At 41.7% G+C, this 24943-nt stretch overlaps 1 protein-coding gene across 2 annotated transcripts in view; it reads right to left on the bottom strand.

The window, feature by feature from the left end:
• LOC140190786 (EH domain-containing protein 3) overlaps nt 1-24943 on the bottom strand; it is a 74467-nt gene that overhangs the window by 26532 nt on the left and 22992 nt on the right. For both annotated transcript variants that reach the window (XM_072247624.1, XM_072247633.1), the window contains exon 4: nt 695-1107. In XM_072247624.1, coding sequence (XP_072103725.1) covers nt 695-1107 — 413 coding nt within the window. The remainder of the gene's footprint in view (nt 1-694; nt 1108-24943) is intronic.

Here is a 24943-nt window from a genome sequence, read left to right as displayed (position 1 = left end):
ATCAACCCCAGGACTCGCTGATGATGACGATGATGAATGATGACCCTGGATGAAGACATCGGACTCTGCTCTTGCTGATTTGTGGTTCTACTATTGGCAGTGAACGAAGACCATTGGTAATATTGCAAAGTTAAAAAAGACAGCTGAAGATAAGGATAGTATAATACACTCCCTGGCAAAAGCATAGGAAGGTCAAAACTCTTACAATCTAGAAAAAGGGGCAATTAAGTAGGGGACAATGAGGATAAACTCTAGAGAAAGCAAACCAAGTTATAATTTCAAAAGTTCAAAATGTTGATTTACTTTCTTCAAGAAGTATCTGAATCATCTCCCACAGAGAGCAAGAGTTTAAGCAATACCAGTGTATGACAAGAGCACCAATGACAACCTATGTTGTGCCTAACCTTCGCATTTCAAGAAATCCTGAATATTGCATTATAAGCAAAGAGGGAAATAGTTAAGCAACATACACAAAATTCTGGAGGAACTTGGCAGGCCAGGCAGCATCTATGGCAAAGAGTATAGTCAACATTTCGGGCAGAGACCCTTCATCAGGACTTCTGTGTGTGTTTCCAATATTTTGTGTGCTGCTTGGATTTCCAGCATTTGCAGGTTTTCTCTTATTTGTGATAGGAAAATGCATACTTTGAATTATTTACAGAATTACTTTGTGATTCTACATATATCCACAAACCTTTGCAAGTCGTGCCCTCTTGATTAGGTCATTGAGTTTTCGCAAAGCAGCATTTCGGGGAAGACTCTGGATATCTTTAAACAAATCTTGTTCTTCTGCCTCAAAAAGTTTGCGATTGTCTGGAATCAGCAGAGGATGAGACCAGAATGAGCCAATGTACACCCGAATCACTTCGGGGGTGTTGACAATTTTGCCCAGAGACCACATGAGAGCACCATAGACACGCATCAGTTGCTGAGTTTCAATCTGATCTGCCTTGTTCAACACCACACGGATCTTGTCCTCATGATTCTTCAGTGCTTTTATAACTTCAGAAAATTCATCAGAAATGTCCAGCTTATGAGCATCAAACAACAGGATGATACGGTCAACTCGTTCTGCAAACCATTCCAATACAGCAGCAAAGTCATAACCTGGAAGAGACATTCAGAATTAGAATCACGTTTAATGTCGCTGGCATGGGTCATGAAATTTGTTGTTTTGTGGCAGCAGTACATTTCAATGCATAATAATACTATAAGTTACAGTATATATAAAAAAATAAATTGATTAAGTAGTGGAACAAGAAAGCAAAAAAAAACAACGAAGTGAGGTCGTGTACATGAATTCATTTTCTATTGAGAAAAAGCCGTTCCTAAGATGTTCAATGTGTGTTTTCAGGCTCCTGTACCTCCTCCTTGATGGTAGCAATGAGAAGAGGCACGTCCTGGGTGATGCAGGATGTTGTCTTTTTGAGGAATCACCTTTTGAAGATGTTTTCAATGCTGGGAAGGCCAGTGCCAATGACAGAGCTAGCTGAGTAGGCAACTTTCTGCAGCTTTTGCTGATCCTGTACAGTGGCTCCCTCATACCAGTCAGTGAAGCAACCAGTTAGAATGTTCTCCACAATACATCTGTAGAAATTTGCGGGAGTCTTTGCCGGCATACTAAGTCTCCTCAGATTCTAATCAAGTATAGCCGCTGTTGTGTCTTCTTTGTAACTACATCAATATATTGGGCCAGGACAAATCTTCAAAGATGTTGACACCCAGGAACTTGAAACTGCTCATCCTTTCCACTGCTGATCCTTTGAAAAGGACTGGTGTATTTTCCCGACTTCCCCTTTCTGAAGTCCACAATCACTTCATTGGCCTTACTGATGTTGTGTGCAAAGTTGTCACTGTGATACAATTCAACCACCTTCTATCTCACTCCTGTACACGCTCTCGACACCATCTGAAATTCTGCCAACTATAGTTATGTTGTTGGCAAATTATAAATGCTGTTTGAGCTGTGCCTAGCCACACAGTTGTGGGTGTAGAAATAAATGAATTGCAGTTCTAAATTTCAAGCAGTTTAGAATTATTTTAGTGTTGTGCAGAGATGGAAGACAAAACTTGGTTTATCCAAATGCATGGCCCAATGAATCAATCTTAGCTTAGAATACAGAAAGTTTATCAGTCCCATTACTCCACAGTTCTGAAAATTAATCTCTCACTGCCTCTCCAATTTCCCTTGGATGGTATGAATGAATTCAGTTGCCATTATATTTACAGACAATAGTTAGGACTTGGAATTTTTTGCCCCTCAAAAGTGTACTATCCCATGATCATCCCCCCAACAATAAAAATTCCCAGAATATTTGTTCAGAATTTTAAGATCTCTGCCCCCTTATCCATGACTACTAGTTGGTGAAACCATTCTTTCTCTAATCATCCATAATTCACCTAAATGGATGGAGACTTGGGTGGCAGGGTTGCTGGGAGGGAAGGAAAGAGAAGAGGTGAAGCAGGGGGTTGCAGAGTGGAGAAAAGTGTAAGAAAATGTGATGTGAATTGATGAGAGCAAATAAAATTCTTCACATTGCTTGGAATTAACTTGCATTGTAATCTAAATTAGCCAATTTTGATCTCTGAAATTACTAAGTTATTTAAAACAAAATATTTGCTAATATATGACAACATGAAACCATTTAAAAATTTGAGCTTACATCTTTAATTTGCAAATCCATTTATTAATAAGGTCACATTAAATGAAAGCATCATGTAAAGAAATTTGAATTTTTTTTTAAATCTTGGCTTTAATAAAAGGATAAAAAAACAGGAAAATATCATGCATGCAAATAAAAAAGTGACAGACTACCACCTATTAAATATAAAAATAAACAGATGTGGGGTTACAAATCTACTTGTAGTAAACAGACCTATTGCATTGGATAACAATAAGCGATTGAGTTTTCTTAATAAACACAAATTAAAGTAAGCTTTTAATTTTAAACTTCATTAGAAAAATAGAGATGCCTCTTATAAATTTATTGTAGAGTCCACAGGATTTGAAGTTAAACTGTCACACAGATGTGCAGAGTTGGACAAATTACATCCATCCTCTTGGCTGGCTTTGGACGTCGGAGTTCAACCATTCCTTCAGCTAATTTTGACATATGGAACTATGACAGTTACAAGTAATTCTGTTTTTACTGGTTTGTTTGGGTAAATCAGATATTAATTCACAATTGCTCTGCCATTTTCACTAACCTTTCATTGTTCAACGCCAGTACATAAGCTCTACACATGTGCATATATTCATAACAGAACATTTTCCTGTTATGCTAGGATGCAGGAACACAATAATGACCGTGCGAAAGAAGTTACATTAATCCATAAAGTTAAAATAACACATACATTCCAGTCCATCATGGCTGAAGCCCCTCCCACCATTAAACACATCTACATGGTATTGTCACTGGAAAACAGCATCCATCATCAGGGTCCTCACACCCAGGTCATGCTTTCTTCTTGCTGTTGCCATCAGGAAGGTGGTACAGAAGCCTCAAGACTTGCAGCACCAGATTCAGGAACAGTTATTATCCCTCAACCATCAGGCTCTTGAACCAAAGGGGGTAACTTCACTCACCCCATCACTGAATTGTTCCAGCAGCCTATGAACTCCCTTTCCAGGATCCTTCATCTCATTCCCAATATTCATTGCTTATTTATTTATTTTTGTTATTTCTTCCTTTTTGTATTTGCCCAGTTTGTCTTCTGCACTCTGGTTGAACACCCAAGATGGGCAGTCTTTCATTGATACTGGTTATCATTCTATAGATTTATTCAGCATGCCCACAAGAAAATGAATCTCAGGGTTGTATATGGTGACATATGTACTTTGATAAAAAAGTTTACTTTGAACATTCTTTTAATGTTTGAAACTCATACAAAATATAGCAAAAGTATACCAGTTCTTATTGGCACTTCTGAATTAATGAATTGCCAAATCCAAACCATGTTAGGAAGATGAAAAGTAGGCTTGAATTGCTAGCTGATTTTGCCTTTACAGAGCCTAAACAATGGCAAAAGTCTGAACCAAGTTAAATAATAGATAATTCTCTCTCTAGACACTGCTGGTTGGGTAGAGGGGGTTCAGGGAAAAGAGGACAGATCACCTCTGTGGCCAGCTCTGAGGCACAGGGAAGAATAAAGTCAGCTATTCATGATAGAAGATTCAATAGTTAGTGGTACAGACAGGAGATTCTCTGGCCGTGAAAGAGATGCAAGGCTGTTATGTTACCTCCTAAGTGCTAGGGTTAAGGATATCTCAAAATGGCTGCAGAATATTCAGCAGAGGGCGAGCAGCCAGAAGTCATGGTGCACGTTGGCACCACTGACATAGGTAGAAAAGGGGAAGAGTTCCTGCAAAGCAAGTATAAATAGTTAGGAAAGAGACTGAAAAGCAGTATTTCATATGTAGTAATATTTGGATTACTTCATGTCACATGCTAATAAAGGTAGGAATAGAAAGGCAAAACAGATGAATGAATGGCTGAGGAATTTGCACAGGGAGACCTGTACAAAAAGGGATGGGTCGCATGTTTACCAAAGGGGAGCAAAAGTCCTGTCCAGAGTTTCGATGTTTTAGAAAAAGAATAGAGAAAGGAGTACAAAAGTGGGGAAGTTGTGCTATTAATCAGGGACAATATCGTAGCTGCACTCAGTGAGGTCATACTGGAGGGCTCATTCACTGAACTGACTCAAAAATAAGTTAGGTGCAATCTCTCTTATGCTTCAGACCACCATTCCACCACCCCCCTACCCAAATAGCCACTAGGATATTGAGGAATAGATATGCAAGCAAATGAAGAAAAGGTATAAAAACAACAGGGTTGTCATAATGTGCGACTTCAACTTCCCTAATATAGATGAGATGCCGACCAGGTGGTCGTAGTGTCAGGAATAAAAACCACCTGGCACCTGTAGCCATTGCCCATACACCAACTCAGCTGCAGAGGATCGTAGATCCCGTTTTGGAGCCATTCTGAGCCCCAGAGGGACCCATGGGAGATGGTTATGCTAACACATCCATCAGGGAGGCCCTCAGAGCAGACTTTAAGGAGTGGTGAAACCACTTACACAGGCTACTGGACTGTGAGTGATACACCGTGTTATGACGTAATTTAATGCATACGTTAAAGAGTCTGACTTGAATTGGGGACTGCAATCAGAAGAAATAACAGATGACATGCCAAACCAAGCAATCGAGGTGTTGATGAATGCCCAAGCCATGTCCATGGCCATTATCAATGCTATATGAACAACCTATGGCCACCTCGTGGTATGTCAACCATGCACCAAGTCCACACTGACGTGGTGAAACTGTTGCTCAGAGACCTTGAAAGGTGCTGATGGTGCCTGAATGTGAAGGTTAATTTTTGCCCACTGACACACAAAACAGGCTGCACTCCAGTCTCGCACGTACTTTCTAAGGCTGTGCCACACAAACTTTAAAGCAACCGGTTTCTGTGAAGCCATCCCACCTGGATGCGCAAACTGTGAACACAGTACGCCTCCACGTTGCAGGCACTATGAGGCAAAGCTGAGACATCGCACAAGTCCTCAGTCCTTTAACATCAGACAACTGTAGGCTCATGACTTCTGTCCTGTAAGCCTGGATCTCTGGGTCAGTAGCATGGTCAGCTGCAATGCTGGCACAGACAACCCAATGTATATGGCATTGAAGGCAGGCCATGAGAGGCAATGAGCCACAGCATTACTTTTCTCTTTGATGTGTTGTATGTCAGTCATGAAGACCAAGTAGCATTGCTGCCAAGCAGAGGGTCTTGCGCTTTGGCCATCACATGCACAAGGGGTTTGTGGTTAACAGATGCAGTGAAATGCTGACTCTCCAGCAGAAAACAAAAATGACAGACAACCAGGGAGAGACTGAGAAGCTCGTGGTCAAATATGGTGTATTTGGGGGGTGGCTCAGAGCTGCTGGCTGAAGAAGGCAAGTAGCTGCCACACTCCGCCAACCAATTGTTCATGCACAGTATCCACAGCATAGTCTGAGGTGTCAGTAATGATGGCTATAGATGCTGTGGGTGCAGGTTTGCCAGTGTTGTCAAATGCTCTGGTCACATCTGCTGACCACTCAAGTATGAGATTAGGGACACTGCTTTTGAAGACACTATACAAGAAGAGCACAAATTCTGCATCTCACGGAATGAATCTGTGATAGAAATCCAACACATCTAAAAACTCTTGCAGTGCTTTGATAATGCGGAGCAGTGGAAAGTCCATAATAGCGACGACTTTTGATGGCAGAGTTGTCGCGCCTTCTGTGGAAATGCAGTGGCCGTGAACATCAATAGTAGACAAACCAAATTGGCATTTAGCAGGGTTAACAATCAGCCCATGTTGGCTTAAGCAATTGAAGTGAACGGAGATGTGACAAGTGTTTGGTTTTGGATGTGTTGGCAACCAGTATGTCGCCCAGGTAAACAAAAAGAAAGGCTAAGTCTTTTAACACAGAGTCTATTAGTTGCTGGAAAATCTGTGCTGCATTTTTCATGCCAAACAGCGTGCGCAGAAACTCAAATAGGGTCATAACAGCCGTTTTGGGTACATCCTCAGTGTGCACAGGTACCTGATGGCAGCCCCTGACTAAATCCACATTAGAAAAATTATTTTACTAGCTAAACCAGCTGAAAAGTCTTGAATATATGGGACCGGGTAACAACCAAGGGTGTTGACCTCATTAACAAGTTAGTTATCACAGGATAGATGGTAATCAACATTGAGTGGAAGGGTGAAACCCAAGGACAATTTTATCTGTGTACAATGCCAAGTATTTCCACATTAACAAACTCAGTCTTCGCACTGGCCAGCTTTTGAGTCTACTCTATGTGAATGAGTGTGGACCAGCAAGCCAGCTGTGGAAGTATGGTGCTTGAACTCATGCTTTCTAACTATAGTGGAAAGTGAGGGCTTGCTGAGATTTGGGAATTCACCCAGTGGGACGGTTAGGGTTAGGTTGAGAGTATTCAGGCACTGAGCAAATCAGCCCTCATGTGCTTTTTGATCTCGTCACTTGAGATTCAGTTTCACTCAACCCTGCCACTTTGATCTGGGCCACACCTTCATTAACCAGGTCCAAGACTTGCCCCTCCAGACAAAGATCATTGGGTTTGTGGGGGTGTGTGCCCCCTTGGACCTTAGGATTAGGTTTGATTATTGGGTTGGTGGATACACGTGTGGCTGGGAGAGGTAAGGCTGCGGAGTTTTGAGTCGTGAGTTATGAGGTGCTATGGTGGATAGGCTCGTGTGGTGAAGCCTGGTTAACCTGGCCCATTTCTTTCATTATCATGGTCTGACACCAGTTCGTTTAATGAACCAGGTGTGCACTGGGACACATCATCGGTAGGATGCGAGTGTGCGGGCAGTGGGCAAAATATCCCTCTAGTGTTTGTGGATCTCATACTGGAGATGAAGTACCATTTCACGCTGCCACTTTGTTTTTGGCCCACGCTGTCATGATCTCGGTCCCCGACTTGCCTTTATTGGGATCTTCCTCCTTGTTAACCTCCATTCTGGAGTTTAAGTTAAAATGGTGAAGTTACTGCTTATGAATACTGTTTTGGATTTGGGTTTTTAAAAAAATATAGGGACTGGGTGCCGTGATCTGGGGGAGGGGGGGGTTGTGCAGTAGCTAAGTGAGGGGTGTTGTGGGGAGGGACAGGGCTGGGGATAGAGTTAGGCAATGGGGGTTGAGGATTCACAGCGAAGGGAGGTGGGGTGGGGTGGCAAATGGCATTGCGGGGGTGGGGTTCGGGCTCTTGCAGTAGGGGGTGGGGCTCAAATAGGAGCCGAGCTGCTAGTAATATTGGGCAAATTTGGCCCCTTGATGGGGTGAGGGCTTAGGTTTATGGGGGTGTGTAGGAAGGTTGGAGATGTTAGGTTTAGGTTTAGGGGTAGGGCAAAGGGCTGTTACGGCAGCCCTTTTGTGGGGTGTGGCTTGGTTTACTTGGGTTGCTGTCCGGTTTAATTTGGGTGTCTGGTCCATTGGAAGTTAAGATTAGGGTGAAGGGTAGGGTTGGGGATGTTTGTGGGTTGGCATTGCAGTGGGGGTCGGGGGGGGGAGGGCTGAAACAGGAAGCAAATTGCTGGTGATATTGGGTGAATTTGGCCCCTTGATGGGGTGACGGCTTGGGTTTATGGGGGTGTGTAGGAGGGCTGGAGATGTTAGGTTTAGGGTAGGGCAATTAATTATTGGGCAATTAATATTCGACACATGAAATTTTGGTTACTTGACCAAGATACACTATCCATTCCTAAATGGGTAGTTTTGGAATTACATTCGGTTCAAGGCTCTGCACTTGGCTCTATATTAGGTTCTTCTCTTCCTTCCGATTTGAAACGCTATAAACAGGTTTGCAACCCAATAGTTAAACATACCTTACGCACTTGGTTTCAATTCCAAAAATTTTTCGATCTTAATCAATTTGTGCTAGTGATTCCTATTATTGGCAATATATTTTTTTCTCCCCTCCTCTACGGACTGTGCCTTTCAAATTTGGAAGACTAATGGTATATCACAGTTTTTGGACTTATTTTCAGATGGTTCCCTTATGTCTTTTGAACAGTTATCTAACAAATACAATTTACCAAGAACACTTTTTTTTAAAAACATATTTGCAAGTTAGAAATTTCCTAAATACCATACTTTCTTCCTTTCCGGCATTACCCCCTACAAATATTTTAGATGCTATCATTAACCTCAACCCCTGTCAGAAAGGTGTAAAGGCTATTATTTATAATACTATCATGAAACTTAGGATAGCTCCATTCGATAAGATTAGGACTGACTGGGAAAAGGAATTGGGCCTTACTATCCCGGCGGATGACTGGGCTCATATTTTACAACTATTTAATACTTCATCTATCTGTTCCAAACACTCCTTAATTCAATTTAAAGTTGTCCATAGAGCACACAGGTCTAAAGATAAATTAGCTCATTTTTATTCTCATATTAATCCTCTTTGTGATAGATGTCATGGGGAGGAAGCTTCCTTAACCCATATGTTTTGGTCCTGTCCTACTCTGGAAACATTTTGGAAAGACATTTTTAATATTATTTCAAAGGTTTTGAATAGTGATATTTCACCCTATCCTATTACTGCTATCTTTGGATTACATAAAACTTCTAGTAATTTATCCCCCTCAGCGCATAGAATGATTGCATTTCTTACTTTAATGGCGAAAAGGTGTATTTTACAACATTGGAAGGAGATTAACGCCCCAACCTCGTTTTTTTGGTTCTCTCAATCGATACTGTGTCTAAATTTGGAAAAAAATCAGAAGTAATCTTTATGATACTTCAGTTAAATTTGAACAGACTTGGAGATCTTTTATTCAATATTTTCATTTAATGTAACTTTTTTTTCTCTCTGATTATATATATACTCCCTTCATGGATTTTATCGGCGATTAGTGGAGGTCGGGTTTGAGGACGTGATTGTTTAATCTGTTTAAGTCTACTATTTACCTAGTTAGCCCATTGCTTTGCAGCTTAGTGGCACTGTAGTTTTTTTGGGTTTTTTTTTCTCCTTACCGTTATATATGGAAAACTAGTATACAATTATATTATCTTGTTATTTTATAACTAACGCATGTTGTTTTCATTATTTTGTATTAATATTTCTTGTATATCTATATCGTAACAAGGTATTAGTTGCTATATGTTTTACCTTGTGTGTACTAATTCAATAAAAAAATTTAAAAAGAAAGGTTTAAGGTAGGGCAAAGGACTGTTACGTAAGCCCTTTTGTGGGGTGTAGCTTGGGTCATTTGGGGTGCTGTCTGGTTTAGTTGGGATGTGCAGTCCATTGGAAGTTAGGGTTAGGGTGAAGGGTAGGGTTGGGGATGTTTGTGGGTGGCTTGGTACTGGTGATGTGGGGTGAACTTGGCTTTCTGGTGGGGACAGGGCTGTTTATGGGGGAGTGTAGGAGGGTTAGAGGTGTTAGGATTAGGGGTATGGCTGGGAGGTGGGGCTGCGGGACCTTGTGGTGGAGGGAGTGGTTGAAAGAGACCCAGGCTGCTGGTGGGGTGGGATGCAAGAGGAGACAGTGGGGGCCGGTGTTACGTAAACCTTTCATTTTGGGGACTGGCTTGGGTTATTTGGGGTGCTGTCAGGGTCAATTCAAAGTAAATTTATTATCAAATTACACACGTCATCATATACAACCCTGAGATTAATTTTCTTGTAGGCATTCACAGTAAATACACAAAACCTATCAATGAAAGACCACATCCAACAGGACAATATGCAAAAGACAATAAACTGTACAAATACATAATGAAAACAATATAATAAATAACTAATTGAGAACATAACCTGAAGAGTCCTTGAGAATGTGTCTATAGGTTAAACAACAACCACACACTTAACATCAGTAAAATCAAGGAACTGATTGTGGACATCAGGAATGGAAAGTCAGGACAACATACACCCATCCTCATTGAGAGGTCAGCAGTGGAAGGGCAGGCAGCTTCAGGATCCTGGATGTCAACATCTCAGAGGATCTATCCTAGGCCCAATCAACGGACACATGCAGGCAGCTCTACTTCATTGAGTTTGAGGATATTCAGTATATCAAGGACGTGCAAATTTCTACAGATGCAGTGGAGAACACTCTGACTGGTTGCACCACAGCCTGTTATTCAGCCTCTAATGCACAGGATTGAAGGGGGTTGCAGAGGGTTACAGACACAGCCAGCTCCTTCACAGGTAAAATCCACACAATCCAGGACATACCCTCACTACGACCATTAGATTGGAGGTGCAGGAACTGAAGACCTACTCTCAATTTAGAAACAGCTCCTTCCCCTTAAATCAGATTTCAGAACAGTCCGGGAGCACCACCACTATATTTTTTTACATTATTTGCAATTTTAGTAATTTTCATCTTTGCACTGTAGTGCTACTGCTGCAAAAAAAGTGTCAGCATGAGACAGTGATAATAAATCTAGTTTGCTAGAACTGTTGGAGAGGGTTTAAACTAATTTGGCAGGGGTTTGGGAACTGGAGTAACAGGGCTGTTGGTTTACAAGCAGAGACAGTGTGCAGTGAGACTGTCACGAAAGACAGGCAGATTTTACAGCAAAATTGCAGTCAGTGGGATGAGTTGCAGTGTAAAAGGGGAACAAAATTGAAAAGGGTGATGGATACAAGACAGAAGGTGTTATATTTGATTGCACACAGAATACAGAATAAAGTACATTAACTTGTTGCGCAGTTAGAGATAGGCAGGTATGTTGTTGTGGGCATCACAGTCGTGGCTGAAAGAAGATTATAGTTGGGAGCGTAACAAAGGAATCACATTGTATTGATGGGCAGGCAGATAAGCAGAGGGGGTGGCATGGCTCTGTTGCTAAAAAAAAAAGAAATCAAATCCTTAGAAAAGTGACAAAAAGATCGGAAAATGTAGAATACTTGTGGGTAGAAATAAAAAACTGCAAGGGTAAGAAGATCCTTATGGGAATTATAGACAAGCTTCTGAACAGCAGCCAGGATGTGGGCTCCAAGTTACAACAGGAGATAGAAAAGGTATGTCAGAATGGTTATGGGGGATTTCAATATGCAGTTAGATTGAGAAAATCAGGTTGGGTTAGGGTTATAAATGCAAGAGATTCCGCACAAGAGATGCTAACAATCCAGAGTGGCACACACGAAATGCTGGAGGACCTCAGCAGGTCAGGTTTCTTTCTTTCTCTCCATTGATGCTGCCTGACCTGCTGAGCATTTTGTGTGCGTTACTCTTGACTTTGGGAGGCAGGCTAGAGATACGTCTCTACCAAAGGAGGTGTAAGGCGCTCCTTCCTTCGGCTGGCCAGCAAATCGCCCAATGGCAAAGTGTAGCAACTTCTTAGCCCTCCCAATTAGGGTCACATGAAGCCATGGGAGCAGGTAGAGAGGAGAATGCCTACAAGATAGATTTTTAGAGCAGTTTGTGATTAAGCCCACGGGGGCATTGAGCTTAAAGTAAAGGAACCCTTAGGAGTCAGCGATCATAATATGATAGAATTCACCCTACAATTTGAGAGCGAGAGATGCTAAAGTCAGCTGTATCAATGTTACAGAAGAATAAAGGGAACTACAGATGCATGAGTGGGGAGCAGGGCAAAGTTGATTGGAAGAGGATACTGGCAGGGATGATGACAGAGCTACAGTGGTTGGAGTTTCCAGGAGCAATTTAGTGGTGCAGGTTGCATACATCCCAAAGTAGTAGTATTCTAAAGACAGAATGATTAAATTGTGGCTCAATAGGGAAGTCAAAGCCAACATAAAAGCAAAAGTGAGGGCATATAATAGAGCAAAAATAAGTGGGAAGCTAGAGGATTGGAAAGCTTTCAAAAACCAAAAGACAACTTAAAAAAACACAAGGGGAGGGGCAAAGAAAATGAAATATGATGGCAAGCTAGCCAACAATATCAAAGAGGACACCAGAAGTTTTTCACATATACAAAGAGTAAAGGAGATAAGTATACTGGACCACTAGAAAATGATGCTGGAGAGGTAGTAATGGGAACCAAAGGAATGGTAAATAAACTGAATAAGTATTTTGCACCAGTCTTCACTGTGGAAAACACTAGCAGTATGCCGGAAGTTCAAGAGTGTCAGGGGCAGAAGTGAGTGCAGTTGATATGACTCGAGTGAAGGTTTGAAAGTAGATAAGTCACTTGAACCAGATGAACTACACGCCAAGGTTCTGAAAGAGGTAACTGAAATGACTATGGAAGCATCTTTCAAGGATTACTAGATTCTGGAATGGTTCTGGAGGACTGGAAAAATGCAAATGTCACTCCACTCTTCAAGAGGGGAGGGAGACAGAAAAAAGGAAACTAGTTAGTCCGACCTCAATGATTGGGAAAATATTGGAGTCAATTGTTGAGGATGTTAAGGACCTCACGTGGTCTGTACATACCAGCTGTGTGATGAGAAAGGCACAACAGCACCTATTTCACCTCAGACGGTTGAGAAAGTTTGGTATGGGCTCCCAAATCCTAAGAACGTTCTACAGGGACACAATTGATAGCATCCCAACTGACTGCATCACTACCTGGTATGGAAATTGTACCTCCCTTAAGTGCAGGATTCTGCAGAGAGTGGTGCAGACAGCCCAGCGCATCTGTAGATGTGAACTTCCCACGATTCAGGACGTTTGCAAAGACAGGTGTGAAAAAAGGGCCCAAAGGATCATTGGCGACCTGAGTCACTCCAACCACAATTTATTCCAGCTGCTACCATCCGGGAAACGGTACTGCAGTATAAAAGCCAGAACCAACAGGCTCTGGGACAGCTTCTTCCACCAGGCCATCAGACTGATTAACTCATGCTGATTTGAGTGTATTTCTATGTTACATTGACTGTTCTATTTATTATAAATTACTATAATTGCACATTTAGATGGAGTCGTAATGTAAAGATTTTTACTCATGTATGTGAAGGATGTAAGAAATAAAGTCAATTCAATTCAAATGTGTTTTCAGGATATTTGGAAGCACATGATAAAATAGGCTTTTACTTGAGGGAAAAATCTTGCCTGATAAATTTGGTGGAATTCTTTCATGAAATGACAAACAGGATAGAAAAAGGAAAATCAATGGATGTTGTGTATTTCAATTTTCAGAAGGCCTTTGACAAGGCGCTGCACATGAGTCCACTGTTTTACAGTAAAGTACTGGCATGGATAGAGCATTGGTTGATTGGCTGGAGGTAAAAGAGTAGGAATAAAGGAAGCCTTTTCTGATTGGCTGCTGATGACAAATGGCATTACTGGTTGGTGCTGGGGCAGCTTCTTTTTACATTGTATGTCAATGATTCGGATGATGGAATTGATGGAATTGATGGCTTTGTGGCCAAGTTTGTGGATGATACAAAGATAAGTAGAGGGCAGACAGTGTTGAGGAATCAGGGACGCTGAAGAAGAACTTGGACAGATTAGGGAAATGGGCAAAGAAGTGGAAAATAGAACAGTGTTGGGAAGTGTATGGTCATGCACTTTGCTGGAAGGAGTAAAAGCATGGACTATTTTCTAAATGGAGAAAATTCAAAAATCTTAAATGTAAAGGCAATTGACTCCTTGTGTAGGATTCTCTAAAGGTTCATTTGCAAGTTGAGTTGGTGGTGAGGAAGGCAAATGCAATGATAGCACTTATTTCAAGAGAATGACAGTATAATAGGATGTAATGTTGAGGCTTTATAAAGCACTGGTGAGTCATAACGGAGTATTGTGAGCAATTTTGTGGCTTTTATTTAAGAAAGGATGTGTTGACATTAGAAGAGGTCCAGGGAAGGTTCACAAGAATAATTGAAGGAATGAAAGGCTTATCATATGAGGAGCAATTGATGGTTCCGGGCCTTTACTCACTGGAACTTAGAATGATAGGGATCATTAAAACCTATCGAATGTTGAAAGACCTAGATACAGTGGAAGTGGAGAGGATGTTTCCTCTGATCCCAAACCATAGAACACAGCATCAGAATAGAGGAACATCTATTTAGAATGGAGATGAGGAGGAATTTCTTTACCGAGAGAGTGGTGAATCTGTGGTATTTGATGTCACAGGCCAGATCATTGGATATATTTAAGAGGGAGGTTGATAGGTTACGAGGCGAATGGGGTTGCGAGCGAAATGGATCAGCCATGATAGTTAGAGGTGCAGATAGAAGGTTCTGTGGTCGTGACAGAGAATCCAGGATGGTTTGTTGCCTCCCAGGTGCCAGGGTCAAGGATGTCTCTGATCGACTGCATGACATTCTGAAGTGGGAGGGTGACCAGCCAGATGTCGTGGTGCACATCGGTACCAATGACACAGCAAGGAAGAGTGGGGAGGTCCTGGACAGTGAGTATAGAGAGCTTGGTAGGAAGTTGAAAAGCAGGACCTCAAGGGTGGTAATCTCAGGATTGCTACCTGTGCTAGGTGCCAGTGAGGGTAGGAATAGGATGCTCTGGAGGAGGAACAAGTGGCTGAGGAACTGGTGTAGGGGGCTGGGGTTTCAGATTTCAGGATCATTGGGACCTCTTCTGGGGCAGGTGGGACCTGTACAAGAGAGACGGGTTACACTTGAACCACAGGGGGACCAATATCCTTTCAGGGAGGTTTGTTAGTGCTATTGGGGAGGCTTTAAACTAGATTTTCAGGGGGATGGGAACCAGAGTGCCAGAGCTGACAGTGTGGCTGGGGTGAAAATAAATGACGTTGAAAGTTTAAGCAAATCCGCTGATAGAAAGGTTGTGAGTGGTGGTAAATATCTTCTGAGGTGTATATATTTCAATGCTAGGAGTATTGCGGGGAAGGCGGATGAGTTGAGGGCATGGATTGACACGTGGAATTATGATGTTGTAGCAATTAGTGAAATGTGGCCACAGGAGGGGCAGGACTGGCAGCTTAATATTCCAGGGTTCCGATGTTTCAGATGTGATCAAGGCAGAGGAATGAAAGGTGGGGGAGTAGCATTGCTTGTTAGGGAAAATATTACAGCAGTGCTCAGGCAGGACAGATTAGAGGGCTTATCTACTGAGTCCTTATGGGTGGAGCTGAGAAACAGGAAAGGTATGGCCACATTAGTGGGATTGTATTACAGACCACTCAATAGTCAACGAGACTTGGAAGAGCAAATCTGCAGAGAGATAGCAGGCAACTGCAGGAAACATAAAGTTGTGGTGGTAGGGGATTTTAATTTTCCATTGATTGGGACTCCCATACTGTTAGGGGTCTAGATGGTTTAGAGTTTGTAAAGTGTGTTCAGGAAAGTTTTCTAAATCAATATATAGAGGGACCAACTAGAGGGGATGCAATATTGGATCTCCTGTTACGAAACGAATTAGGGCAAGTGACAGAAGTCTGTGTAGGGGAGTACTTTGGTTCCAGTGATCATAACACCATTATTTTCAATTTGATCATGGACAAGGATAGATCTGGTCCTAGGGTTGAGGTTCTGAACTGGAAGAAGGCCAAATTTGAAGAAATGAGAAAGGATCTAAAAAGCGTGGATTGGGACAGGTTGTTCTCTGGCAAAGATGTGATTGGTAGGTGGGAAGCCTTCAAAGGGGAAATTTTGAGAGTGCAGAGTTTGTATGTTCCTGTCAGGATTAAAGGCAAATTGAATAGGAATAAGGAACCTTGGTTCTCAAGGGATATTGCAACTCTGATAAAGAAGAAGAGGGAGTTGTGTGAAATGTATAGGAAACAGGGGGTAAATCAGGTGCTTGAGGAGTATAAGAAGTGCAAGAAAATACTTAAGAAAGAAATCAAGAGGGCTAAAAGAAGACATGAGGTTGCCTTGGCAGTCAAAGTGAAGGATAATCCAAAGAGCTTTTACAAGTATATTAAGAGCAAAAGGATTGTAAGGGATAAAATTGGTCCTCTTGAAGATCAGAGTGGTCGACTTTGTGCGGAACCAAAGGAAATGGGGGAGATCTTAAATAGGTTTTTTGCATCTGTATTTACTAAGGAAGCTGGCATGAAATCTATGGAATTGAGGGAATCAAGTAGTGAGACCATGGAAACTGTACAGATTGAAAAGGAGGAGGTGCTTGCTGTCTTGAGGAAAATTAAAGTGGATAAATCCCCGGGACCTGACAGAGTGTTTCCTCAGACCTTGAAGGAGACTAGTGTTGAAATTGCAGGGGCCCTGGCAGAAATATTTAAAATGTCGCTGTCTACGGGTCAAGTGCCGGAGGATTAGAGAGTGGCTCATGTTGTTCGGTTGTTTAAAAAAGGATCGAAAAGTAATCCTGGAAATTATAGGCCGGTGAGTTTAATGTCAGTAGTAGCTAAGTTATTGGAGGGAGTACTAAGAGACAGAATCTACAAGCATTTGGATAGACAGGGGCTTATTAGGGAGAGTCAACATGGCTTTGTGTGTGGTAGGTTATGTTTGACCAATCTGTTGGAGTTCTTCGAGGAGGTTACCAGGAAAGTGATGAAGGGAAGGCAGTGGATATTGTCTACATGGACTTCAGTAAGGCCTTTGACAGGGTCCCGCATGGGAGGTTAGTTAGGAAAATTCAGTCGCTAGGTATACATGGAAAGGTGGTAAATTGGATTAGACATTGGCTCGATGGAAGAAGCCAGAGAGTGGTGGTAGAGAATTGCTTCTCTGAGTGGAGGCCTGTGACTAGTGGTGTGCCACAGGGATCAGTGCTGGGTCCATTGTTATTTGTCATCTATATCAATGATCTGGATGATAATGTGGTAAATTGGATCAGCAAGTTTGCTGATGATACAAAGATTGGAGGTGTAGTAGACAGAGAGGAAGGTTTTCAGAGCCTGCAGAGGGACTTGGACCAGCTGGAAAAATGGCCTGAAAAATGGCAGATGGAGTTTAACACTGACAAGTGTGAGGTATTGCACGTTGGAAGGACAAACCAACGTAGAACATACAGGGTTAATGGTAAGGCACTGAGGAGTGCAGTGGAACAGAGGGATCTGGGAATACAGATACAAAATTCCCTAAAAGTGTCGTCACAGGTAGATAGGGTCGTAAAGAGAGCTTTTGGTACATTGGCCTTTATTAATCGAAGTATTGAGTATAAGAGCTGGAATGTTATGATGAGGTTGTATAAGGCATTGGTGAGGCCGAATCTGGAGTATTGTGTTCAGTTTTGGTCACCAAATTACAGGAAGGATATAAATAAGGTTGAAAGAATGCAGAGAAGGTTTACAAGGATGTTGCTGGGACTTGAGAAACTCAGTTACTGAGAAAGGTTGAATAGGTTAGGACTTTATTCCCTGGAGCGTAGAAGAATGAGAGAGATTTGATAGAGGTATATAAAATTATGATGGGTATAGATAGAGTGAATGTAAGCAGGCTTTTTCCACTGAGGCAAGGGGAGAAAAAAACCAGAGGACATGGGTTAAGGGTGAGGGGGGAAAAGTTTAAAGGGAACATTAGGGGGGGCTTCTTCACACAGAGAGTGGTGGGAGTATGGAATGAGCTGCCAGACGAGGTGGTAAATGGGGGTTCTTTTTTAACATTTAAGAATAAATTGGACAGATACATGGATGGGAGGTGTAGGGAGGGATATGGTCGGTGTGCAGGTCAGTGGGACTAGGCAGAAAATGGTTCGGTACAGCCAAGAAGGGCCAAAGGGCCTGTTTCTGTGCTGTAGTTTCTATGGTTCTATGAAATAGCAGAGAAGAGTCAATGGTCCAATTAGCCTAATTCTGCTCCAGTCCTCCAGGACTATGCCAGAATCAAACGATTCTTGAAAAATCATGGCTAAAACATCCGTCATCTCTTCAGCAACCTCTCCTAGGACTCTGGGATGTAGTCCATCGGGTCCATATCACTTATCCACCTTAAGACCTTTCTAGATGATCATCCTTTGTAATAGCAAAGGACAGTCACCAGCCTCTGGCACACTGCTAATGTCTTCCACAGTGAAGACCGATGCAAGTGCCATATCTTGCCCCCCATTACTATCTCACCAGCATCATTTTCCAGTGGTCCAATATCAACTCTAACCCCCCTCCCCTTTACTCTTTATACAAATGAAAAATCTTTTAGTATTCTGCTTTATGAGGGCAAACAGTCCAATAAGATATTACATCATTTCCCTTCTTAAAGCTGTTTTTAAGTTGCCTTATCTTGGATTTTAAAAGCTTCCCAATCATCCAACTTCCCACTCACTTTTGTTACCACATATGCCCTTTCCTTGGCTTTTATGCAGGCCTCAACTTCCTTTGTCAGCCACGGTTGCCTACCCCAGCCATTTGAGAACTACTTCTGTGGGACATATGTATTCTGTGCCTTGTGAACTATTCCCAGAAACTTCAGCCATCTCTGCTCTGCCATCATCCCTGCCAGTATCCTCCAATTCACCTAGGCAAGCTCGTCTCTCATGCCCCTTCATTCCATTACAATACTGATACATGTGACATATGCTTCTCCCTCTCAAATTGCAGTATGAATTCCATCATTATGATCACAGCCTCCTAAGGGTTCCTTTACATTAAGCTTCCTAATAAGATCTGGGTTACTAAACAACACCCAATCTAAGATAGACTTTCCATGAGTAGGCTCAAGCACAAGCTACATCTAAAAAGCATTCAACAAATTACTTCTCTTACGATCAGACACCAATCTGGTTTTCCCCCAATTCTCTTGCATATTGAAGTCCCCTATTACAATTGTGAAATTACCTTTATTACATGCCTTTTCCAGCAACTTTTGCACTCTCAACCCTGTATTTTGGTTACTATTTCAAGGCCTATATACACTTCCCATAATTTTTTTTTTACCTTTGCAGTTTTTAAACTCCACAAAGATTCAACATTCTCTGACCCTTTGTAACCTCATTCTAAAGAGGTAACTCCATCTCTTACCAACAGAATCACACGACCACCTCGGCCTTACTGCCTGCCCTTTCAATACAAAGTGTATCCTTTGATGTTAAACTCCCAACTATAGCCTTCTTTCAGCCATAACTCAGTGACATCCACAATGTCATACTGACCAATATCTAATTGCACAGTTTGTCCACCTTATTCTGAATGCTAGGCACATTTAAATACAGCACCTTCTGTCCTGCATTATTCGCCATTTTGAATTTTACCTCTGTGGTACAAATTAACTCTTTGCTGTGTCTGCATTTGTACCCATTTATTGCAGAAAACTCCACTTCGCAGCGATATGATGCTGGAAATGGAAGCAACGTTTTCAGTGCTTCCGTGGCTACCTCAGGATATTCAGCCTTGACTTTGATCTAAAATACCGGCAGAGATGTTATATCAAACATACTTTTCAGCCCGCCATCATTAGCAAGCTCAAGGAGTTGATCTTCCTGTGCTGACATGGATGACGCGTACATAATGACCTCGCGTATGTGCGCTCGTTCAACAGTGCGTGACAGGGAATGAGGAAAGGTGCAGCTGACTCATATTGCCAAATCATATTGTTTCCTCGTGGCCCGGTGGTTGGGGACCACTCTTAGTACGAAGAGAGACCAATCAGGATGCTCGCTCTCCCTCTCCAAAAAAAAAAATCGATTTCTGTGATATTGTATATAATTTTCGGGCGTCAGGGAGTCACTATCGATATGTGGGAGACTCCCGGAACTTCCGGGAGAGCCTAATGCTATGATACTCCTGCCTGATGATTTGGGGGGGGGGGGGGGGGATCAAAAACTGTTGGACGGATGGAAAGGATCGTTGAGAATGCGATAGGCCCTGCGTATGTAGTGCTTTGATAAATATTTGATAGGTGGAAGAGAGATCCCAATGATTCTCAACAGTCTTAGCAATCCTTTGTTGGGACTTGCAGTCAGATGCCTTATAATTCCCGTACCAGACAGTGATGCAGCTAGTCAGGACACTCAGTGGTGTTCCACTAAAAATTGGTTAGAATCCCTTTGGTCTTGTCTATGTTGAGACTCAAGTTGTTGTGCTTGCACCATTCTAGCAGAGACTTTACCACTTCTCTGTATGCCATCTTGTCATCATTGATGATGCAGACTACTTGTCTCATCAGGACCTTGATGATTCAGTTTGAACTGGATCTAATAGTGCAGTCATGCATCAGCAGTGTGACCAGCAGCAGGCTGAGCACGCAGCCCGAAGGAGCGCCAGTGTTCAGCGCAATGGAGCTCGGGAATGTTTCTGCCAACATGCACTGACTGACCTTTGCCAAGTTGTCCAGAATCCAGTTAGAGAGAGAACTTAATAGACAGTTACAGAATCTAACATTCCACGTGACTGTTTGTGGCCTGCTATAATTATAATACTGCCAAGATTTGTTAATTGAATTTGGGAATTGAGGCTTGCACTCCTAAATCTAGGCTAATTTAGTTCAAAATGCAATGGTCTTATCATCAGTCCTATTTGAATATTATTGATGACCTTGATTGGTTTCAAAAAAAGCATTCCTGCTCTAAAAGCCACACATTTCTTTTTGCAATGACCCAGGGTGGTAGGCAGAAACCAAAGTTTATATCTAGTGCAAAAGAAAGGAGGACTCCAAATGTTCAGAGAAAGCAAATGGTATTAGTTTCACTGCAATTGCAGTTGTACTCATCTAGCTTAGCACATACTGCATTGAATCAGTTGTCCAACACGGAAACAAGCCCTTCATTTCAAATGGTCCATGCCAACCAAGATGCCCATCCAAGCTAGCCCAATTTGCCAGTGTTTGGTCAATAACTTTCTAGGCTTTTCAATCATGAACCTGTCTAATCATTGCTTAAAAGTTATTGTACCTGCACAACCACTTCAAGCAGCTGATTCCACGTACACATCACCCTGTGTAAGAAGTTGCCCCTCAACTTTTTATTAAATCTTCCCCCTTCTGCATTATGCATGGCAGTTAGTGTGATGCTATTACAGCTTGGGCCAGAGTTCATTGTTTAATCCCAGCATCCTCAGCAGAGTCTCAGCACATCCTCTCTGTGGAATGAATGCGTGGGTTTTCTCCAGTTACATCCACCATCCAAAGATGAATGGGGTGGGTTAATTGGTCATTGTAAATTTTCCCGTGATTAGGTTGGGGTTAATCTGTTTTTTCCAGGAGCTGCTGGGCAGTGCGGCTTGATAGGCCAGAAGGCCCTATTCTGCACTCTCTAAATAAATAAACTACACCCTCATTTTTGAATCCCTAACTCTTTTGGGGGAGGGGGGGCAAAAGACCGATTATATTCACATTACCAATGCTCATTTTACATAATATTGCACTGCAGAAGCCCATTTAACTTTTTAAAAAAACTCAGAGGGGGAAGAGTACTGAACAAGTGCCATCACAAAACAGCTGCCTGCAGCAATTACAGCAATCAAAAAGCCACCTGCCTGAGATTTGATATTGCAGTTTAGATTTTGCATACGTAAATTAATCTGTCAGTACCGTCTATTAAACCAAGATTACAACTGGCACCAAAATAGCAATAACTGCCCCCTGTATTCCTTAGGGAACTGAATAGTTTTAATACTGGGAATGTGTGAATTGTGTTGGATTGCAATCAGGTAAACAACAAAAACCCAGGAGCGCGACTTTGGGAATGTGCATTTGTGGAAAAGCCCTAAAATGCTGACAATCTTGGAAGTGTGACGTTTATCCACAAAATCTAAGTCATGAAGTTCAGGCAAATACATAACCAAACTGGACGACAGATTACTGCTAGTTGAACAGCAACACATTTTTTGGACACAATATCACTTGCCCAATTTATTATGTCCCTCCCAGTTGTATAACACCCCATATGGGCCAACATCATGTTCTAAATGATTACTTGTTACAATACATCTGAGAATTAAAGGCGTGTCAGCATCTGCTGAAATTAATGTGAAAAAGGCCTGGCTTACATTTCATGGTGCTGTCCCAAATTCTATTGAAAACATTTGGTCAGAACAAAGCACAGTGTCAGGAAAGCATCACTGTCAGTCATGATTGAAAAATGTTTTCTTTTGTAATTATCCTAACAGTGCCTGAGTAAATTAAACCAAATATAATTTAACTTGCATTTCAGCAAACCAACACAACCCATTAATTTGCACTGAAATAGTCCTTAAATCTCAGTGCTTCACAGCAGTAGATAATTGTAGAAATTACTTCCAAACATGCCCACTTGACCGGAAAAAGAATATACTGCATGTGGAATCCTTCCTCAAAAAGTGGCAAGATGCAAGTCTGAATATCCTTTAAAGCAAAAAAAAACCTCTGAAGGGAGTGAACATTTATAACACAGAGATAGAAAGGGAGTGAACATTTATAACGGGGAGATAGAAATTCAGAATTGAGGCTGCAGTCAGATCTTATTGATAATGGCACAGGCTTGAGAGACAGAGTATTCATCTTGCATTATGTTCATGTTGTATCCCTCAGTTGTGTCATGTTGAGGGAAAACAATCCTGGGCGACAGGGCTATTATTTATATCCCTAAAATCGAGATAGGAGATGTAGACAAAAATTGGGAGGGGGAAGAAGGGCAGAAACGGAAAAAAAACAGGAAACAGCATGGAGAACACAAATGGACTTTTTGAAAAAATATCAAAAATTCAGGCAAAAATGCAAGCCACTAGCTATCAAGACGGTGATAGAAGCAAGAGAGTACATGGGATAGGGTACAGCTGGGAATTTAAACAAACAGGATACAAAGGGCTACAGTGGAAAAACTAGCATGGATTGCATCCCACCAAACCCCACCCACATGTTGAAGTTACAGTTGATTTATTACTTGGAACACACCTGCTATGAGACACCTTTCGAGAGAAGATGACAATATCTAATATTTTAATTCTAGGTTAAGGGCTAGTAAGATCAGTTTTCTTTGAGATCCCAGAGATTCTCCTGGTAGATGACACCAATTTGTAGTTTCCAAAAAAAATGTCATTACCAATATTTAGAACAAATCTTTTTGTGTGTAGTGACCAAGAAAACTTACTTTCTCACCCAGGGAAGAACCCATTTTGGCATTCACAGCTCATCTTGATGGAAAATAGAAACAATTTAGACTACCCAATAATTCATTTTGATTAAATATGTAAACTGCTGCTGTTAAAACAAAATACCACATAATCTTACCAACGTCAAAGAAAAATGCAGGTGAGCTTCGGAATGTAATGAAAAGGGATGAATCCAACAAGAATCAGAAGCAGGTTTGTACCACTAGTACATGTCATGAAATCTGTTGCTTTGTGGCAGCAGTAAGCTGTAATACACAACTATAAATACTACAAATTACAATGTATACGTAAAAAAGAAACTAAACAAGTAGCGCAAAAGAGAGGGAAAACAAACACTGAGATTGGTCAATAAACCTATGAAGACATTCAGGAATCTGATGGCAGAGGGGAAGAAATTGTTCCCGATGCACTGAATGTATCATCAGGCTCCTGTACCACCTCCTTGATAGTAGCAATAAGGCGGCGGCCCTGGGCGATGGAGTCCTTAATGAAGGAAGCCATCTTTTTGAGGCATCACCTTCTGTAGGTGTGTTGGTTGCTGGGGAGGCTAGTGCCCATGATGCAGCTGACTACAATTTTCTGCAGCTTTCCACCCCCCACCCCCCCAGTCCTGTGCAGTGACCCCTCCATACCAGACAAGGAGAAACAAGCAATTAAACTTAAATAGATTTAATGCAATTGATATATTGGTCATCATAATGCCCCTTTGGAATTGGAGGCCTGTATATTTTTTAAAAAATCAGCACCTTAAAGCAGAGCTATTTATAGATTTACTGCAGGACGACTGATTTCAAAATGAAATGGGGGAAATCTTGCTGGAAGTGCATTTGCAAAGCACTAATGTCAAGATCAAGGCATCGACTGCATGTGATTAATGCATATAACTGTTTCTGCTTCATTTCATTTTGACTCAACTTAAATGTGATTAGGCACATATAAATTCTTGGGAATAAGTATTAATATTAATAAGACTATTAATAATTATTCAACTTCACTGACCTAAAGAAAGAAATCAGTTAAATGATTCTATCTTTAGATACAAGCCATACAGCACAGAAACAGCCCCTTTAGGCCACCTTGTCAATGCCAACCACATTATATTAACCCTATTTACCACTTAGTCTCATCTATGCCTTGGTAATTCAGGTGTTTGCTTTTAAGTGTTGTTAGAGTACCTAAATCCATCATCTTTTCATTGCAGTCACCTTTCAGGTGAAAATACACACTGTTAGATCTCTTGAAACTTTTGTATTCTGGTTCCAGACATCCTTGTTATGAAGAACGTTTAAGGATCCAACCTATCCATGTTCCTTATAAATTTTGTACAACTACCCAAGTAAAACAAACACAGTCTATGCAAGCAACACACACAAAAAATGCTGATGAACGCAGCAGTCCAGGCAGCATCTATAGGAAGAGGTACAGTCGACGTTTCGAGCCGAGACCCTTCGTCAGGACTAACTGAAAGAAGAGAAAGAAGAGATACAATGTCTCCACCCCAAGCAGCAACTCAGTAAATCTTCTCTATGCTTTCTCCAGT

This window comes from Mobula birostris, chromosome 2, assembly GCF_030028105.1.
Source record: "Mobula birostris isolate sMobBir1 chromosome 2, sMobBir1.hap1, whole genome shotgun sequence".
NCBI classification, from domain to species: domain Eukaryota; kingdom Metazoa; phylum Chordata; class Chondrichthyes; order Myliobatiformes; family Myliobatidae; genus Mobula; species Mobula birostris.
This window is presented reverse-complemented; position numbering and strand designations above follow the sequence as displayed.